The 19,188-nt window shown below is 50.6% G+C and overlaps 1 protein-coding gene across 1 annotated transcript in view; it reads right to left on the reverse strand.

The window, feature by feature from the left end:
• SULT2B1 (sulfotransferase family 2B member 1) overlaps positions 1–16,661 on the reverse strand; it is a 35,968-nt gene extending 19,307 nt beyond the window's left edge. The window contains exon 1 of the mRNA XM_055411696.2: positions 16,509–16,661. Within this exon, the coding sequence (XP_055267671.2) occupies positions 16,509–16,579 (71 nt within the window). The 5' untranslated portion in view covers positions 16,580–16,661. The remainder of the gene's footprint in view (positions 1–16,508) is intronic.
• Between the last annotated feature and the right edge of the window lie 2,527 nt (positions 16,662–19,188).

Here is a 19,188-nt window from a genome sequence, read left to right on the forward strand (position 1 = left end):
ACACTAAGCGTTGTGTGAGCCCGGAGGAGAGGTTACTTGGCACAACCTTTGGCACACAGTAGGCCCTCAGCGCGTTGTAATTAACTTTATTGTTCAGTGCTATCAGAGGTTGAGCACAGGCAGCAGAATTAGTGATGTCACTAGTTGTCAGGCAGATTTAACCCAGTGGGCGGGACTGTGAGGTCATCAGTCACTAGGCAGATTAACCGCTAAGTGCCCGGGTCTTGGCTCTGGTGGGTTCCCGGTGTTCTCTCTGGGCCCTGGGCAGCAGATCTCACCTCTCTGAGTCTCAGTTTCCTCGTCTGACACAAGAAGATAACGGTAATCTCAACCTCAGGGTTTTAATCCTACTTAAAGATTAAAAGGGATAATATATGTTAAGTCCCTGACTCCTGACTGATGCTCAAGACACGGAAGCTCCCTTTAGCGTTCAGTGCTATTTTAGGCTTTCATCTCATCAACAGCTGCTTAAGGAAGAAATGTCCTCCCCAGCTTACAGAAGAGGAAAATGGAGTTGCCAACAAGGAAAAGATCCTGTGCCCTTCAGGAGTCCCTGAAATATTCAGTGAATGCCTACATGCATAAATATGAGGGTGTCCCACCATCCCTCGGGCTTCTCTTGTGGCTCAGCTGGTAAAGAATCCACCTGCAATGCAGGAGACCTGGGTTCGATCCCTGGGTGGGAAAGATCCCTGGAGAAGGGAAAGGCTACCCACTCCAGTATTCTGGCCTGGAGAATTCCATGGACTGTATAGTCCATGGGGTCACAAAGAGTCGGACACAACTGAGCGACTTTCACTCAGCATCCCCTTCAGCACAGTCTCCAAATTGGGGGACCAAGCCCCACCCCAGGAAGCCAGGGCGGAAGCCACAGCGCTAATACGTTGCTGGTGCCTGACCAGTATTTGACTGAATGAATGTGTGAAGGAACGAATATGTGCCGAGTACGTGAATGTGTGAATGTGCGATGAATGCACAGTTCAGTGTTTGAGTAAATGGATGAACGCAAGAACGTGGGAGGGAATGAACGGGGTCGCCTGGAAAGAAAGGTGAGGAAAGTTAAAGAGGACTTGTTATATCCGTTCTTGTTCTCCCAGGGTTCTCAGCCCCCAGCATTTTTAGAACCCCCTAGGGAGACGTCAGAAACTCCCAAAGCCCAGCCTCATTCCAGGTTGTTGTTGCTAAGTCACTTCCGTCGTGTCCGACTCTGTGACCCCATAGACAGCAGGCCACCAGGCTCCCCTGTCCCTGCGATCCTCCAGGCAAGAACACTGGAGTGGGTCATTCCAGGTTAACAGTGTTCAAACTACATCACTGTGCCCTTTGAGCCCAGAACAACCAACGAGTCAATAAATCACTGAGCCTCAATATTCAATTAACAATCAAGGTGTGATGGGGGTGAGCTGGGACCTCCCCATATGTCACGAGGCTACAGGTGAGAAAACGGAGGTTGAGGGAGAGGGAACCATGTGACCAAGGCTACTTGGCAAGCACCAAACAGAGCTGAGATGTGACCTTGAGCCCCGCAGACAGTTCCGTTCCAGATCCTCCTTCCTCATGCCCCCCCCACCCCGCCAAAGCCACCCAACGCACCAAGCACTATTCCAGCCTCTGGCCTTTGTATCTGCCGTTCCTCCCACCAGGAATGCTGTCTCCCTGCACTTGAGCACGGTGGCCTGGCTGGGGTTGGGGGAGCAGAGGGGAGGGGATCTGGAGTCACGTTTGGCTGAATCTTACTGTGTGTCCCCAGACAGGTGCTATGTGCCCCGTCTTCTCTCCCCACCTGGTCAATTAAATCTGGCCCCGGGGTGACCTTGCTTCTCCCTGGGTTCTGAGCCCAGTTGGTTTCCAGGTCAGCTCCAGGCCCTGGTGGCATGCAGCGATCGCTCGGCTGGAGCTGAGGAATGAAAATGACAACTGGGCTGGGGGAGAGACCTGCAGCGGGAGGAGCAGCAGACGGAGCTCCGGCTCACGTGACGGGCAGTGGGCCAAGGTCATAATTAGCCTCCTCAAAGGGGCCTGACATGGGACTTCCCTGGTGGTCCAGTGGCTAAGACTCTGTGCTCCCAATGCAGGGGCCCAGGTTCAACCCTTGGTCAGGCACCTAGATCCCACATGCCACAACTAAGACCTGGGTGCAGCCAAATAAGTGAATATGTGTGTAAAAGAAATAAAAATAGCGCTCACAGGGCTCCCTGGCCTGACGCTCCTCATTCCATTATAAGCCTTAATTTGTTTATCCCCTCAACAACCCTAGGAGGCCACCCGACAGTGCTATCCCCGAGTTACAAATGAAGAAGTAGAGGCTCAGAGAGGCAAGGCCACTAGGCTGAGATCACACAGCTGCAGAGGGCAGAGCTGGGGTTTGAACCCAGGCGGTGTGGCCCTGCAGTTTGCACCCTGAACTGGCCCTTGCCATGGGGGTAACCCCTCCCCAGTCGTCATTCAGTTGTCCTCGGGTGTGCTCATCCTGGGCATAGGCTGCAGGGGCTCAAGGGTGGAGAGGGGTCAGGAAAACACAGATTTGACCTCAGGCAATGCACATAACCTGTCTCAGTGTCCACCTTCTTCCCCTTGGTCAAAGGACCATTTAACTCATAGGTGTATATGACCATTATTAGCATCATATTGTATACTAGGGCTTCCCGGGTGGCTCAGTGGTAAAGAATCTGCCTGCCAACGCAGGAACTGCAGGAGACGTGGGTTCAATCCCTGGGTCGGGAAGATGCCCTGGAGGAGGACATAGCAACCCACTCCAGTATTCTTGCCTGGAGAATTCCATGGACAGAGGAACCTGGCAGGCTACAGTCCATGGGGTCGCAAGGAGTCGGACACGACTGAGCAACTTAAACGACAACAATAATTGTATATTAATAGACTTCCATGAAATATCTTAATATAAGCAAAGATTTTAAAGCAGAGTTTCTCCCTCTCCTGGGAATTCACCCAAGAGAAACGAAAACTTATGTTCACACCAACATGAGTACTCAAGTGTTTATTATGCTGCCCCATGCATAATCTCCCCAAACGGGGAAGAATCCAAATGTCCTTCAGCGGGTGAGTGGATAAACAGTGGTACATGCACACCGTGTGATACTGCTCAGCAATGACGAGAAACAAGCCTTTGATGCCCACCCCCACACAGATGGGTCTCAAAGGCGTTGGGCTGAGTGAAGGAGGCCAGTCTAAGGAGGTCACGATTTGTATATTTCCATTTATACGCCTGAAGTGGGCTGAATGATGGCCCCCAAAGAGGTCCATGTTCCAGTCTCTGGAACTTGCAAGTGTGTTCCATTGCTCCACAAAAGGAATTTGCAGCTGGGATTATGCTAAGAATTTTTAAAGTGTGTGTGTGTTTTAAACCTTTGACTGGGCCACGTGGTACCTGAGGTCTTAGTTCCCCCACCAAGGATCGAACCCGCATCCCCTGCATTGACATTGTGGAGTCTTAACCACTGTACCACCAGGGAAGCCCCAAGTTAAGGACTTTGAAATGGGGAGAGAATTTAGTGTGCCCCGAATTACAAGGGTCCTTCTAAGAGGGAGGCCGGAGGGTTAGAATCGGAGACAGAAGATGTAATAGCAGAAGCAGAGGTCCAGAGAGGAAAGAGATTGGAGGAGGCTACGCACCTGGCTTTGAAGATGGAGGAAAGGGTCACAAGGCCAGAGACGCAGGTGGCCTCTGGGAACTGGAAAAGGCAAAGAAGGAAAAGGGAGGAACGCCCCCTGCTGACACTGTGATTTTAGCCCAGTGACACTGATTGCAGACTTCTGACCTTCAGAAATGTATGAGCACAAATTCATATTGCTTTAAGCCGTTCAGCTGCGGGCAACAAGAAACAAATGTGTCATTTTGGACAGAAGTCTATGGGGCTTCCCCGGTGGGGTCTGGGTTTGATCCCTGGTCCAGAACTAGATCCCACATGCTGCAACTAAAGATTCCATATACTGCAACTAAAAAAAAGAAAGAAAATCTGCAAGCTGCAATGACAATCGAAGATTCCGCGTGCCGCAATTAAGAACTAGTGAATCCAAATAAATGAAGATCTGTTAACAGGTATTTGGACAGGGAATAGATTAGTAGCTGTGGGGGTGGGAGGTTGGCAGTGGAAGGAAAGAGGGCAGCTAGGGATGGGGGAGGGACGGATCCCTACAAAGGGGTGATGATGTGGGTTTGTATCCTCATTGTGGTAATGGTTACACAAATCTATACATGTGTTAAAATTCATAGTTATACACTCCCCCCATACAAAAATCAATTTTATTGATTGATTTTTTAAAAAAACCTCATTATATAAATACTTAACTCCCACTAGCCATTATTATAACAAGACATCCTCTCGGCCAGCGTCCCTCTTGGCGACACAGGGTTGTGCAGCAATGGAACTCCTGCCTACCTCACAGGCCTGCCTTGGATCTGCTGTGTGACCTCAAGTCACTCTCAAACCCCTCCCTGGTCTCACTTGAAGAATAAGCCGAGATGGGGGCAGAGACCAGGGGCCTCTTTCCCAAGGACCTACTTCCCAGTCTGATGTCCAAAGAGCGCTCCCCATGTAGGGAGCTTTAGGCCTTTTGCCTGCAATGAAGCAAATTCATTCATTCAGCCCACAGGTATTCATTGAATCCCTGGTATGTGCTGCTGCTACTGCTGCTGCTGCGTCACTTCAGTCGTGTCTGACTCTGTGTGACCCCATAGACGGAAGTCCACCAGGCTCCCCCATCCCTGGGATTCTCCAGGCAAGAACACTGGAGAGGGTTGCCATTTCCTTCTCCTATGTGTGAAAGTGAAAAGTGAAAGTGAAGTCGCTCAGTCGTGTCCGACCCTTAGCGACCCCACGGACTGCAGCCTACCAGGCTCCTCCATCCATGGGATTTTCTAGGCAAGAGCACTGGAGTGGCTTGCCATTGCCTTCTCCGTGGTATGTGCTGCTGCTGCTGCTGCTGCTAAGTCACTTCAGTCATGTCCGACTCTGTGTGACCCCATAGACGGAAGCCCACCAGGCTTCCCTGTCCCTGGGATTCTCCAGGCAAGAACACTGGAGTGGGTTGCCATTTCCTTCTCCAGGTGCTAGGGAGATACAAAAGTGAGTGCAACTGACAAAAAAAAAAAAACCAACAAAACAAAAACCCTATCGCAGTTTACGTTTGAATGAACAATAAAATTAACTCAATATGTTTTAAATGCAGTGTATGGGATGGTGATGGGGCAAAAATGAAGCCGGTGGGGGAAAGGAGGCATCTGGGGTTGGAAGGGTTTGTAATTTGAGATCGATGGAGTCAGGGGAGGTCTCTCTCGGAGGAGGTGACTTTTGAGCAGACCTGCAGGAGGCGAGGGGAGAGCGGTGTGTGGGGACCAGAGGGAATCCTGGGTGCAAAGGAAGCGGGAGAGGGCAGGCTACTGGGACTCGGGAGGCTGGTGGGGGGGAACTCTCCCACCCCCTCCGCCCCCGACTCCCGCGCTTCCAAGCGCGCGATGCGGCGGCGAGGGGAGTATTTCCGCCTTTCCGCAGCGCGGTGCTGCTGACTCACAGCGGGTGCCTGCGGTCAGCTCGCCTGCCTGTCTGGGGAGAGCGGTGCCAAGGCTCCTCCAGCCTGAGCTGGGTTCAGTGCGCCTCTCTCCCAGGACACCCTGTGCAGTGGCAGCCGCCCTCCTTTGCCTGGACTGTTCTCTCTCTTTCCCCTCCCGAAATTCCTCCGCTTGGAGCCCATCTGGGGCATCGCCCGCGTCTCCTCCGGCCACCTCCACCTCCGTGGGATGACTCACGCCTTGGCCAGAGCTCAGAGAAGCGGGCTCTTCCCCTCTGCTGCTGTGGGCTGCGGCAGGCAGCCGGGGAGATGGGATCAGAGTAACCTCTTTGGGAGATCATTTGGCAACATTTGTCTTATACAAGCCACGTCCCACTCGAGCCTACCTGGTCGATGCGCTTTTTCACCCCGGCGGCATCCTATTTGCTTCTTTCACAGCCTTTTTAATACTTAGTTACTATTTTCTTTGTCTAGTAGTAGAGCTACAAGGGAACAGAAATTCTGGGTCTCCCATGTCCCACCTCCAAGAACCAGCATCAGGCAGGCGGCACTCCATTATATTTGTTGGAGGCACAAATGAATGTGACTTCCAGAAATTTATGAGATGGGTGCCCTTGAGGAAGTGAAGGTGGTGTTGTAGGTACCAAAGTACTAATTGCAACATTGTTTATAAGAGGTATAAACATGTTCTCTGAACAACAAGCTGTTAAGTCACTTCAGTCGTGTCCGACTCTGCGACCCCATAGACAGCAGTACTGGAGTAGGTTGCCATTGCCTTCTCCGCTGAACAACAAGAGAACTGGTTAAATAAATCAGAACTGGGTGAATAAATCACTGGCGGGCAAACGTTGGAATCCAGCCACTGGAAAGGAGGCGTTTATGTTTTGATAGGGATTTGGGCTACACATGTATTTCTCAAAATGGCACACTTAATAGATTTGTGCAGTGTACTGTATAAACATCATCTATTTTCAAAAAGCCCGAAAACAAGTATTGAAGTCGATTTCATAATATGGAGCAATGCTTAAGGTGAAGTGTTCCCATGTCTGCAGTTTACTCCTCTGAAACGCATCACCAATAAGAATTGCTGGATGGGTAGAAGGATGCACAGATACATGACGAAACAAGTATGTAAAACTGCAGGGGTAGTGGATACAGGGCAGGTGTGCCATGGATGACCCCTTCAAAGGTTTTGTACGTTTGAAATGTTCATAATAAAAGGTCGGAGGAGTAAGGAGATGGCATTTATTTGGGAAGATGTCTGAGATATTGCAGAGTGAAAAGACAAGAGGCAGAGCCAGAAACAAAAGTGTCTTAATTATGTTTAAAAAGAAAGTTCAGTGGGACTTTCTGGGTGGTCCAGTGGTTAAGATTCTGCCCTTCCATTGCAGGGGTCATGGGTTCCATCCCTCTTTGGGGAACTAGGATCCAACAGCCAAAAATAAATAAATAAAAAATTTAAAATAAACAATAACAAATAAGTAAGTAAAGACAAGATACGCACTTAGAAATCTTCTGGCAGTATAGCATTAAAAGTGGTTACTCAGGGCATGGGTCTGGGGGTGCTGTGAGAACTAGAATTTTCCATTTTATGTCTTTCTGCACGTCTTGAATTCTGAATTGTGAGCGTGGCAGCTGTGACTGCCAGGTGCTCGCCCTCTGCCCCACGGCTGGTGGGATCAGTGAGATGTCACCAGAGACTTGGGAGTCGGGGTGGAGGATGGCAGAGCCCAGACCTGGCATCAGATGACCAGGAGAGCGTGCCTGGGGTGAAATATGAGCTTGGAATGAACTTCAGTGGGTGGGTGGAGACGGGGTGGGGGAGGGGAGTTTGAGTCCCCTAGACCCTGCATTTAACACAGGCGTCTTTTTCCTTTTTTTTTTTAAAGAAAATCTAATTAGGAAAATAAATTTTTGGATCGTATCTCTGTATCTATTGATCATTTGGGTTTATTAATAAGTTATATGTATTTATTATCCTCAGGGTTTGTTAATAAGTTAATGGCCTCCCCCAACGCTGCCATGCCAGCTTCAGGGGACTCCTGTATTACCAGCTTGATGCAAAACTTAACCATCCTTGCAGAAGTATGTGCCATCCTGTTCACGGTGTGGGCACTGAGATTTCTTCTCTGCTGCCCTTCACCCTCCTTCTAAACACTATTGATATCAGACTTTACACCTTCCTCTGCATCTTGCTGATTTTTTATTATGGCAATCTTTTCAAATCTGTAGCCATCTCCTTTTTAAAAATAGCTGCCAGACCATTATTTACAATTACTGAGGTAGAGAAGCCACCAAAGTGTCCATCAACAGATGAGTGGATAGAGAAGATGTGATATATATATATATATATATATATGGAATATGTATGTGAAATATATATGCAATATATATATATGGTATTTATGTATGGAATATATATATATGGAATACTACTCGGCCATTAAAAAAAAGGAAACTTTTGCCAAAATGGCAACATGAATGGACCTGGAGGGCATTATGTTGAGTGGAATAAATCTGACAGAGAAAGACAAATACTGTAGATATCACTTATATGTGGAATCTCAAAAATACAACAAACTGGTGAATGAAACAGAAAAGAGCAGACTCATGGACACAGATAACAAACTAGTGGTTAGCAGTGGGGAGAGGGAGGAAGAGAGGGGCAGCACGGGGGAGGGAATTTTTTTAAGGTCATTGGTTGAGACTGACATATATGCACTGCTATGTAAAACCCAGACGACTAATGCGGACCTGCTGTGCAGCACAGGAAACTTCACTCGGTGCTCTGTGGTGATCTAAATGGGGAGGAAATCCAAAAAAGAATGGATCTATCTATACATATAGCTGATTTCATTTGCTGTACAGTAGAAACTAACATAACACTGTAAAGCAACTGAATTTCAATAAAAATAAAATTTTAAAAATTATAAAAGAGTTATTATGGGATTTTATGAAGTTGTGTGTGAAAGTTTTGAAAATTATAGAATTTAAAGAATCTTTCATTCAATAAAAAACATTTTTCATAGCTGCAAGACATATATCCCATTTCCACCTTTTAGACATTATTTTCCTGTTGAGGAAAACTCCTAATTTGGTTTTTCATGTTTTCAATTATTTTAATGATATATGGAAATTATTATCACCTAACCTTGACAGTATATTAAAAAGCAGAGACATTATTTTGCCAACAAAGGTCCGTCTAGTCAAGGCTATGGTTTTTCCCGTGGTCATGTATGGATGTGAGAGTTGGACTGTGAAGAAAGCTGATCGCCGAAGAATTGATGCTTTTGAACTGTGGTGTTGGAGAAGACTCTTGAGAGTCACTTGTACTGCAAAGAGATCCAACCAGTCCATTCTAAGGGAGATTGATGCTGGGTGTTCATTGGAAGGACTGATGCTAAAGCTGAAACTGCAATACTTTGGCCACCTCATGAGATGAGTTGACTCACTGGAAAAGAATCTGATGCTGGGAAAGGTTGGGGGTGGGAGGAGAAGGGGACAACTGAGAATGAGATGGCTGGATGGCATCACCGACTCTGTGGACATGAGTTTGAGTGAACTCCGGGAGTTGGTGATGGACAGGGAGGCCTGGCGTGCTGTGATTCATGGGGTCGCGGAGAGTCGGACACGACTGAGCGACTGAACTGAACTGAAAGTTTTGGAATCATTATTTTTCTGCTCATGAAAAATAACATATAGGACATTTGGAAGATACAAAAAATAATAGAGAAGAAAATACATATCACAGGCAATTGCCCTACTTAGAAACAAATGACTTTGTCTCTTGAAACCTCTTCATTTCAAGTGAGTTTTGACAAATGCATAATACCTCCAAGTAATCTAAATCTCTATCACAATACACTTAAAATTTTTTTTGGCCATGCATGTGGGATCTTAGTTCCCTGACCAGAGGTTGAACCCACAACCCCTGCATTGGAAGCACAGTCTTAACCACTAGACCACCAGGAGAGTCCCGTTATCATGATACAGAATAGTTCATCACCCCAGAAAATTTCCTCTTCCCAATTAGCTCCCTCCCCGAGGCTACCAGTGTTGTGAGTTTTCCATCATAAATTGACTCGGCTTGTCTTGGACCTTCTAGAGCCAACGACTTACAGAAAGTACTCTGGCATCTGACTTTTGCTGCTGTTGTTCAGTCTCTCAGTCATGTCCGACTCTTTGCAACCCCATGGACTGCAGCACTCCAGGCTTCCCTGCCCTTCACTGCCTCCCGGAGTTCGCTCAAATCCAGGTCCATTGAGTCGGTGATGCTATCTAATCATCTCTTCCTCTGCTGCCTGCCTCTCCTTTTGCCTTCAATCTTTCCCAGCATCAGGGTCTTTTCCCATGATTGGAAGGACTCATGCTGAAGCTGAAATTGTAATACTCTGGGCACCTGATGTGAAGAGCCAACTCACTGGCATCCAACTTTGCTTAACATAATACCCTTTGACATGCGTCCTTGCATAAACATAAGTGTACATTACATACAGGGTTTGTTCCTTTTTATGGCTGAGTAAAATTTGACAGTATGAATAGATTACGCCGTGTTGCCCTCTTTTGTTCATGGCTGTTTCCAGCTTCGGCTAGTGCCCATAGACCCACTGGGACCATCCTTTGCCTTCACGTGGAACCCGCATTCTCATTTCCCTTGGGCTACGTATTTAGTAGCATCGGAATCGCTAGGGCATCATACTCTTTGGATCATAGTAACTACAGATTTTGAAATCTGATAAAATTTTGAAATCTTCCTTCTCATTCCTTTTTTTCTTCCCTTGACTCTCCTTGCACATTTAAAATCTATACATACTTTTCAATGACTTTTTGATTATTACTTTGATGATGGTGAGAGGGAAATCTAGCTCTATCTGTGGATCAATCTCTTCAAAATCACACTGTTCTTTGGACTGCATCCCTGGCTCTGTCCTTCAAAGCCCAGCAGATTCTTTGTGGGCTTGTTGACCTGCGCTGCCCCCACTTCCACTGGGTCCCCACACCAGCACAGCCAGGGTTATTCTGCTCCCAGCATCGAGTTCAATTTGTTCCCTACACACTTCATGCTCAACCACATCACTGGAACTCTACATGTGCTGTGCCTTTAGCCTAAAGGCTAATAATATTTCAGGTATATTGGGTTAAATAAAATATATACTGAAATTTGGGTTTCCCAGGTGGTGCTAGTGGTAAAGAACCCTCCTGCCAAGGCAGGAGACATAAGAGATGTGGGTTTGATCCCTGGGTCGCGAAGATTCCCTGGAGGAAAGCATGGCAACTCACTCCAGTATTCTTGCCTGGAGAATTCCACGGATAGAGGATCCTGGAAGGCTACAACCCATGGGGTCACAAAGAGTTGGACACAACTGAAGCGACACACACAGCACACATACTTAATTTCACCTGTTTCTTTTACTTTTTTTTTGGTAGGACTAAGAAAAGGTTTACCAAGGGAGCTTGGGTTATGTATCTATGGACAGTGTTAGTCTGGAGGACAGTCAGACCACAGACTCATTGACCCTATTTGAGCCAGCCCCTCTTCCCAGGTGCCGGCCACAGAGGGGTAGCCCCTCCCTCTAGTTCAAGGCCCCTCTCTGATCTCTTTTTCTAGCATGGAGATAAAGAGCAATATCTCTGGAATAAATCCCAGATGTATGAGTCCTCTCCGGGGCCTCAGTTTTCCCATCTGTAAAATGGGAACTCTGACACCACCACCCTCACAGGGCTGTTGTGAAAATGGGAAAGGTTCACCCACACAAAGCTTCGAGCACAAGCCTGGAGCGTGGCCAGTTCTTAGGAAGGTCATAATTATTACCATCTTTCACCCCGTCCCCACCCTTTTTGGCACCCGGTCTCCTGGCTCAGAAATGGTCACGGGAACCCAAGAAGGAGGAAGAAAAACCCCGTGATCCCTGACTCAGCAGAGAACGGCGAGTCTGGCCTGTCCTAGGGCATCACCCATTTCATGGATGGGGAACTCCCAGGAGGATCCTGTGTGCCCAGTGGGTTCCATCTGGCGGGTGACAGGGGCATGATTTGAACTCAGGACTACCTTCCTGCAGGCTGCGTGACTCCTGACACAGGCATTCTTGTCTGCGAGGCCAGAGTCCACAGGGAAACTGGTCCAGGTACCCTCATGAGTAGCTGGCCACGCCTCTGTTAGGCCCTCTGATTCAGATCCCAGCGAGACAAGGGCCTTTTTCTTTTTTTTTTGGCTGCACTGGTTCTTAGTTGTGGGATGCAGAAGCTGTAGCTGCAGCATGCAAACTCCGTTGCGGTATGTGGGATCGAGTTTCCTGACTGGGGATCAAACCCAGGCCCCCTGCATTGGGAGTCTGGGGTCTTAGTCACTGGACCACCAGGGAAGTCCTCAGGGTCTCCCTTCTTGCCTTGGAGTTTGATGCCACTGATGGTCCACCAGGGCTCACTCTGCCTCCCCTAGAGCCTACCTTCGGCAAACTGGGCTTCTCTGATTCTTTCCAAGTGGGGCCTGGATGCTCCCACTTCCTGATCCTTACAAAGGACCACAGCCACAGGTGGGATGCAGGCACACCTCCCACCGCCCCCTCCCTGGCCTCTAGAGAGCAAGTGGAGACAGAAACACTTCCTTCCCTCCCCTCTCCCAGCCTGCATCCTTTGCGGAGGGTGGTAGGGAGAAGGGAAGGTAGGAGCTAGGGGCTGTAAGCATCTTTCTCTAGTTCTCCACAGGGCATCTGCTTTATTCATGGAGGTCCAGAACCCCACCTCCTCTCTGCCTGCTCAAATTCCACCCAGGCAATAAGTTCAAGGTTTGATTACATATTTACTGACTTTAAAATTTTTTTTGGGGGGGGGGCTGTGCTGCACAGAATGCGGGATCTTAGTTCCCGAAACAAGGGATCGAATCCTTGCCCTCTTCCCCTTGGGCAAAGCAGCTCGGTGACGGTGACGGGCAAGGCCGAACTCCTAAAATCATCCTAGTAGCTTGGCCCAAGGAAGGAGGAGCCGGGGCTGTAAAACCTGGATTGGTGACCTCAGAGGGTGAGATCTGAAAGGACCTTGCTTGGGGTTCTCCAAGATCAGAGGGAGGAGGGGAGGGGAGTGGTGCAGCAAGCACAGGTCCAAATGCCCACGAGGCTTCTGACCTTGACCTTCTTGGGAAAGGGCTGGTCAAGGTGCAGCCCAGTGCACAGCATTTTCCAGGAAACGCAGCAGAGAGTATCTACTAAGCCTCCCATCTGGGCAGGGCTGTCTTGCAGATCCACCTGCTTCCTCGTGTTTCTTATTCCCAAATTCCTTTCGTAACAGCCCACCCCTTCCAGGGTGTGATAGAGTCGGGCTGTCCCGGTTCACATCCTGACTACACCTTGCTTGACAGCAGTGTGACCCTGGACAAGTCACTCAACCTCTCTGGGCCTCAGTGGCCTTCATCATAAATAGAATGATCATAGTTAATCATCCACATGGCTTAATCTCAGCCGATTGTTGTGGATTAAATGAGATAATGGGTGGAAGATAATCAGCAAAGTGACATTAAAAAGATTCTCTAGGGATTACCCTCCTCTGGGCTTGTCTCTGCATCATCTCTGCCTCCTGAAACTTGGCATAATTGCCTGGGTTTTGCTTACCTCTTGCTTCTAACTTCTTCCTCTTAAAATTTTAGTTTTGCACTTAATGAGCCCTTTCTAGTCCGCTGGATACCTACAAGTCTCCATGGACACATGTAACATTTCTGAACCATAATTTGTAATGTGTGTATATGTGTTAGTTACTCAATCGTGTCCAACTCTTTTCGACCCCACGGACTGTAGCCCACCATGGGATTCTCCAGGCAAGAATACTGGAGTGGGTTGTTATTTCCTCCTCTGGGGGATCTTCCTGACCCAGGGATCAAACCTGGGTCTCCTGCATTGCAGGCGGATTCTTTTATCATCTGAGCCACTGGAACATTACAAACAGTAAGCCTCTGGGCTCCTCCTTGTACCACTGGCCTCCCCATTCATCCTGAATTAAATCCTTACCAGTCACTTTTCTTTTAATTGGACTTTTAAAATAACCTACTGTGTGTGTATGTTTGTTTGTTTGGGTTTTTGGTCGCACTGTGCAGCATGTGAAATCTTAAGTTTCCCAATCAGGGGTCGAGCCCACATCCCCTGACTTAGAAGCAAGGAACCTTAACCAGTGAGCCACCAGGGAAGTCCCAGTCAATTGTTATGCCTGTATTGAAAAAAATGATACATGGCATAGCTTTCCTGGCTTGGGCGAGGGGAAGCTTAAAAAAGGAAGTGGGCTGTAGTCAGTGCCTGGGAGTCGCTTCTAGCCCTTGACATTGAAAGCCATTCGCATCACTTCCAACAGCCACTGTCCCTTTTCTCCAGTCTCCACCCCTGCGGGCCCCACCCCTCCTCACCTGCCTTCCAGCCCTGAGTCATCCTGCCAGCACCAGCTCCAAGCTTGCCTCGACTCTCCTCCATTCATCCCTTGACATCATTCCCAGAGCCTTCGCAGCGCCCCCTCCCCACCCCGCCCCTAGCAGAGGATGGCAGAGGTGGTCCCTACTCCGTCCCTGTCCCTGGACGGGTCCACCTTTGGGTACCATGGCATACGTTTGAAGACAGAAGTATCATCAGCAAACCTACCTATGGGGGCCAAGAGTCTTTGATTGGGTAAGGATTTTGCCAGGTGAAGGAGCGAGGTCATTTCAGGAGCAAAGGCCTGAAGGTGTGAGATCTGGGTCAGACAGGATGTGGAAGCTGTCAGGTGAGGCCCAGGCAGCCAGGAAGGTGGAGGATGGAGCTGGGGGAGAGGTGTGTGCGGAGAGGCACTCTCACAGACGGAGCATAGGCAGCGGTGGGACCCCAGCCTCACTCCTCCATTTTAAGCCAGAGCAGCTCCATTTTTATCTCTATTACGTATTTTAGCGTGGACATAAGATTTCTCCTGGACAAAGGAATCTGTGTCTTATAAAGCTTTTGGAAACCATTGCTGTGGGTGCTAGGGATTCAAGAAAGGTGCTTGAGCTGGGGCGATGGTCAGCTGGTAGGTGTAGAGATCTCTGAGAATCTCTGCAGAGGAAACCGTATATGCAAAGGCACTGGGGCAGGGAAGAGTGAGGTGTAAGCAGGGACTCTGAAATGCTGGGGTAGACGGAGTACAAGTGAGGGTGGGGACTGACCTGGAGAGGCCAGGGTGCCGGGCTCTGGAGGGCCTTGGGACTGGGAGGAGTGGAGGGGCAACTCTGGGAAAGACTAGAGGCAGGGAGACCAGGGTGAGGCTTGAGGGGCAGATGAGGTCAGAGCTGGGGCCAGGCAACTGGAGAGAGTCAGGGAACAGGAGAGCAGGGCTGGGGAGTGACGGGAAGTGGGAGGGAGAGGAAGGAGAGGAGAAGGTTGATGGCGGGGCGTGGTGTCTGGCCTGCGGACTGATGGGGGCCAACCCTGAGATGGCAGCCTGGGAGGGGGGTAGTTATGGGGGAGCCACTGAGTTCCCACCCAACGCTGGGGATGTGTGTCTGAGGGGTCTGCAGCGGGAAGTCCAAAAAGGATGGTGAGGGCCCTCGTGAGAAGCATTCTTCTGGTCCAGGGGATTCCCGAAGCTTGTGGAAAAGAAGATTTTCAATCCTAAGGCCACTTCCCAAGGAGTTGCAGAATTCAGGTCTGTAAGAGTGTCACAGGTGAGGGCTATGTACCCCCATTTCACAGATGAGGAAACTGAGGCTGGGAGAGGACAAATGACTGGGTCAAGTTCACTCACTGAGAAAAAACTGGCGATTGTTTGATCAACTGGCTGTGTGGGAGCAAAGTGGAGGGGGGCTGCCAGGACCTGGTGGGAGGAAAGTCTGGGTATGGGAGGTATGAGAACCCAGAAGGGGACCCTATTTATCTCGAGAGGGAGAAATTGCAGAACCCAGGGGACCTGGAGAAATTAATGCTGGAGGTTTCCTCAAACAGAGCTGGAAACCGCCCGGTGGCCACTCTCAGTCCGAGAGGTCCAGAGATGGCATGAGACTTGCCTGTGTCGCACAGCTATCGGAACTCAACTACTCCCGTCTCTGGAGTTTTGGGGAAATGGGGGCAGGGAGGGGAAAAGGTGAGGGAGGGGAGGGGAGAACCTGAAACTGCACAGCCGGGGTGGCTGGAGGGGCTCCGGAGGCCAGCAGAGACTTGCCTGGCAGAGGGCAAGGTCCCGAGGGCTAGGGTCATCTGAGCAGCTTGCTGTGTGACCTTGGGCAGGCTGCCTGCCCTCTCTGAGCCTCCGCTTTCTCCTCTGAGAAATGGAGCTGTGGGGGTATCACCGAGGCCCTTGAGGAGAGGGTTAGATGGACAGGATTCAGTTTGCTTCTGGCTGCGTAATAATCATGGTCCCATTACTTTCCCTCTCAGCCTCAGTCTCCCCATCTGGAAAGTGGAGGACTATAAAAAGTGTCTGAGTCTTGCCTGGGAACATGGGAGTCAGGCTTCCAAAGTGCTGAGAGCTCTGACCTAAGCACCCCCAGGAGGAGGCAGAGGCCCCTCCTCTGGGCCCCCAAGTCCCTCAGGACACAGCCTTGGACTCGGGGACTCAGCTGTATCTGTATCCAAGCCCACTCACCTCTGCTCTCCCATCCTCCCCCAAACAGAGCAGAGCTCCCTGGAGGGAAAGCACCCCCATATGAAGGGCTTCTGGGGGGGTGTATGTGAGGAAAGCGGGGACAACAGGCCCTCCTCTTTCCCTAGCAACGACGGCACACCAAGCCCCTCCAGTCCTGCATTTGACAAACAGGGAACCTGGGGCCCCGAGAGGGACAGGACACCCCAAGCATCTCAACAGGTGGCTCAGCACTGCCTGCGTCCTCAAATCCCCTCGCAGGAGGGACCTGCACCCCAGGGCGGCCGCGCCAGCCCCAGCCCGGCTGGTTCAGAGGCTCCGGGAGGCCTGGGCCTCTTCTGCAGAGGCCCCTGGCACTTCCCCGCAGGCCACCTCCTCCAGGGGGCTCCCCGTATGCTGCCCGCGGGTCTGGGCCTCACCTGATCGCCAAGATATTTTTCTCAGAGGTGTCCCACTCGGCCTGGTTCCCGGGCTCGGCAGGCTCACCCATGGCAGGCGGGGCGAGGCTGGGGAGAGGAGGACGCGCGGAGAGCAGACAGCACGGGGACCAGGTGTGTGCAGCGGTGGCGTCTGCCACCCGGGGACCCGCCAAGTGCCTACCTCCACGCCCAAGGGGAGGGGCCGCATCCAGCCGGTTCTCCCAGATGCTACCCACGCCTCCAACAGCGGGGAGAGGCCAGGAGGGAGCCACCCTTCTCTGAGGGTGGAGAGGAGGAGTGACAGGCATCTCCTGGGCACCACGCCAGTGGCCGGGGACAAAGTCCAGGGGGTCACAGACAATGCCACACCGGAACCCTCTGTACTGGTGGCTCGGGGCACGCCTGTGACCCTACGGAACCTCAGTTTGCTCATCTGATCAAGGAGCTAGCCCCATCTCAGAGAGCTCATTCATTCCTTCATGGCTTTATTCATTCAAGAAATATTTATTGAGCGCCTCCTGTCTGCCAGGCGCTGTTGGAAGGGCTGGGACGCCGCTGGGAACCAGACAGACAGAAACTGCCCTCGTGGGCTGACACTTGCAAGGGGCACGCATAGAAACAGGCTGAGATGCGACCAGGGCAGAGGGAGAGAGAGAGAGGCCACCGAGACAGGGTCAGAGACAACAAGAGACACGGAGAGACCGAGGGAGGAGATCCAGGGAGAAGCCGAGGGGAAGCGAGGCACACGGAGGCTCAGAGATGGTGGGAGACGCAAAGAGAAACAGAAGTGCAGCAGATGACGGCCAGAGCTGGTTGGTGAGGGGCGCTGAAGCTCAGAGCTCCTGGTCTGACTCTCAGCTCCAACACCTCCCAGCTGTGCGGCCTGAAACCAGTCTCATCAGCCCCCTGGGCATTCTTCCCCTGCGCGCCCCCACCCGCCGCCGCCCTGTAAGTGACATCCATGTCATCAGGCTGCTGTGAGGGCCGCATGAGACGTTTCTCAAATGCTTCTTAAAGCACCTGACTCACATCAGGCTCCACAAAGCCCACGTCCCCCTTCAGCTCTCTCCCTCCCAAACCCAGCTCCTCCCCACCCGCTGGTCTCCTGACCCCTCAGAGACTCGGTGTCTGGCTGCGACGCCCAGTCTCCTCACCAGAAATGACTTCTTTTTACAAAGTAACTTAAAAAAAAAAAAAAAAATCTGAGCCACTAAGTCCAGAAAAAAAATAGGGATCCTTGGGACCCTCCTTCAACCCACAGAGACAAATACCATGAACGTTTTTGCAGTATCAGTCTAGAAATTTCTTCTCATCTGTCATGTGCCAGAGAAATTTTGGTTGGATGAGTAAATACAAAAATACCATCATTTAAAACTCGACTGGTAATTCCCTGGCTTTCCAGTGGTTAAGACTTCCCCTTTCAATGCACGGGGTGCAGGATCCAGCTCTGATCAGGGAACTAAGATGCCTCGTGACCAAAAAATCAAAACATAAAACAGAAGCGATTTGGTAACAAATTCAATGAAGACTTGAAAACTGGGCAGGGGGGGGAGGCCTCTCTTTACTCACCAATTAGTCTCCAATGTTTTGCATGTGGGACAAGTAATAGATGCAGCAGGGAGCTCAGAGAGGTGCAGCAACTTGCCCAGGGTCACACAGCATTGCACACCTTCCCTCTGAAAACAGGCGGAAGACACATGTCCTAGAGCATCACGCCCTGTCAGTTTATCTGCGCAAGGCTCATCTCTAGGATACTGTGAAATGGGGAGCCACCTCAACTGGGTTCAAATCCTGCCTTGGCCACTTTTTCTGGGGGTGGGGTGGGCATGCCATACGGCTTGTGGGATTTTGTTCCTTGACCAGGGACTGAACCCGTGCCCTTGGCAGTGAAAACACAGAGTCCTAACCACTGCACGGCCGGGAAATTCCCACGCCTCATCCACTTTCAGTATCAACCTTAATGTTCCCATCTGTGAAAAGGGCTCCTTCAAAGAGAGGAGGGAAATTGAGAGGGCCTTCTCTTTCCTGGTCTGGGGCTGAGTGGATTTCCCACGACTCGATGGTAGGGGGTTGAGCGAGACATCCTGCTTGGCCCTCAGGCCTGGACTGCCTGGCCTTTGTTCTGCCTTCAATGACCCTTTGTTCTTAGCTCTGAAGAGGTGACAACCTTGCCCTGCCCTTCCCACGGGAACCTCTGTTGAACCCTGGCCCCTGGGCCCCCAGAGAACCAGAGGGGGAGGGCACCTGTGCCAGCCAGAAGCCTCAAGTTCTTGAAGAGAGGGAGAGTCTAGGGGAAATGAGACACCCTGATCCTTGAAGGACATTGTGGGTGGGGAAACCTTTGGGGCACAGCCCTGCGGGACCAGGAAATCCAGGAAGACCCCATGAAAGTTTCAACGAAGCTGTTTAAGGAAGAAGGTAGGCCTGGAGGCTGTGGCTGAGTGGGCAAGGGACCAGCTGCAGAAGGGGTCCCAGGGACGCAGAAAACGCTTCCACCCCAGGACCTTTGCACTTGCTCTTCCCCTGTCTGACATGCCCTTCCTCAGACACCTGCGAGGTTCAACGCCTCCCTTTATCCAAGTCTGCCCAGTCTCACCTCCTCAGAGTTTGCCCACCAACCACCTCGCCCCCACCACCTTTCCTGTTTTGCTTTTTTCCAAGTAGCGCTCATCACCACCTG

This window comes from Moschus berezovskii, chromosome 22 (assembly GCF_049115385.1).
Source record: "Moschus berezovskii isolate FMDL1 chromosome 22, NW_MosBer_1.0, whole genome shotgun sequence".
NCBI lineage: Eukaryota > Metazoa > Chordata > Mammalia > Artiodactyla > Moschidae > Moschus > Moschus berezovskii.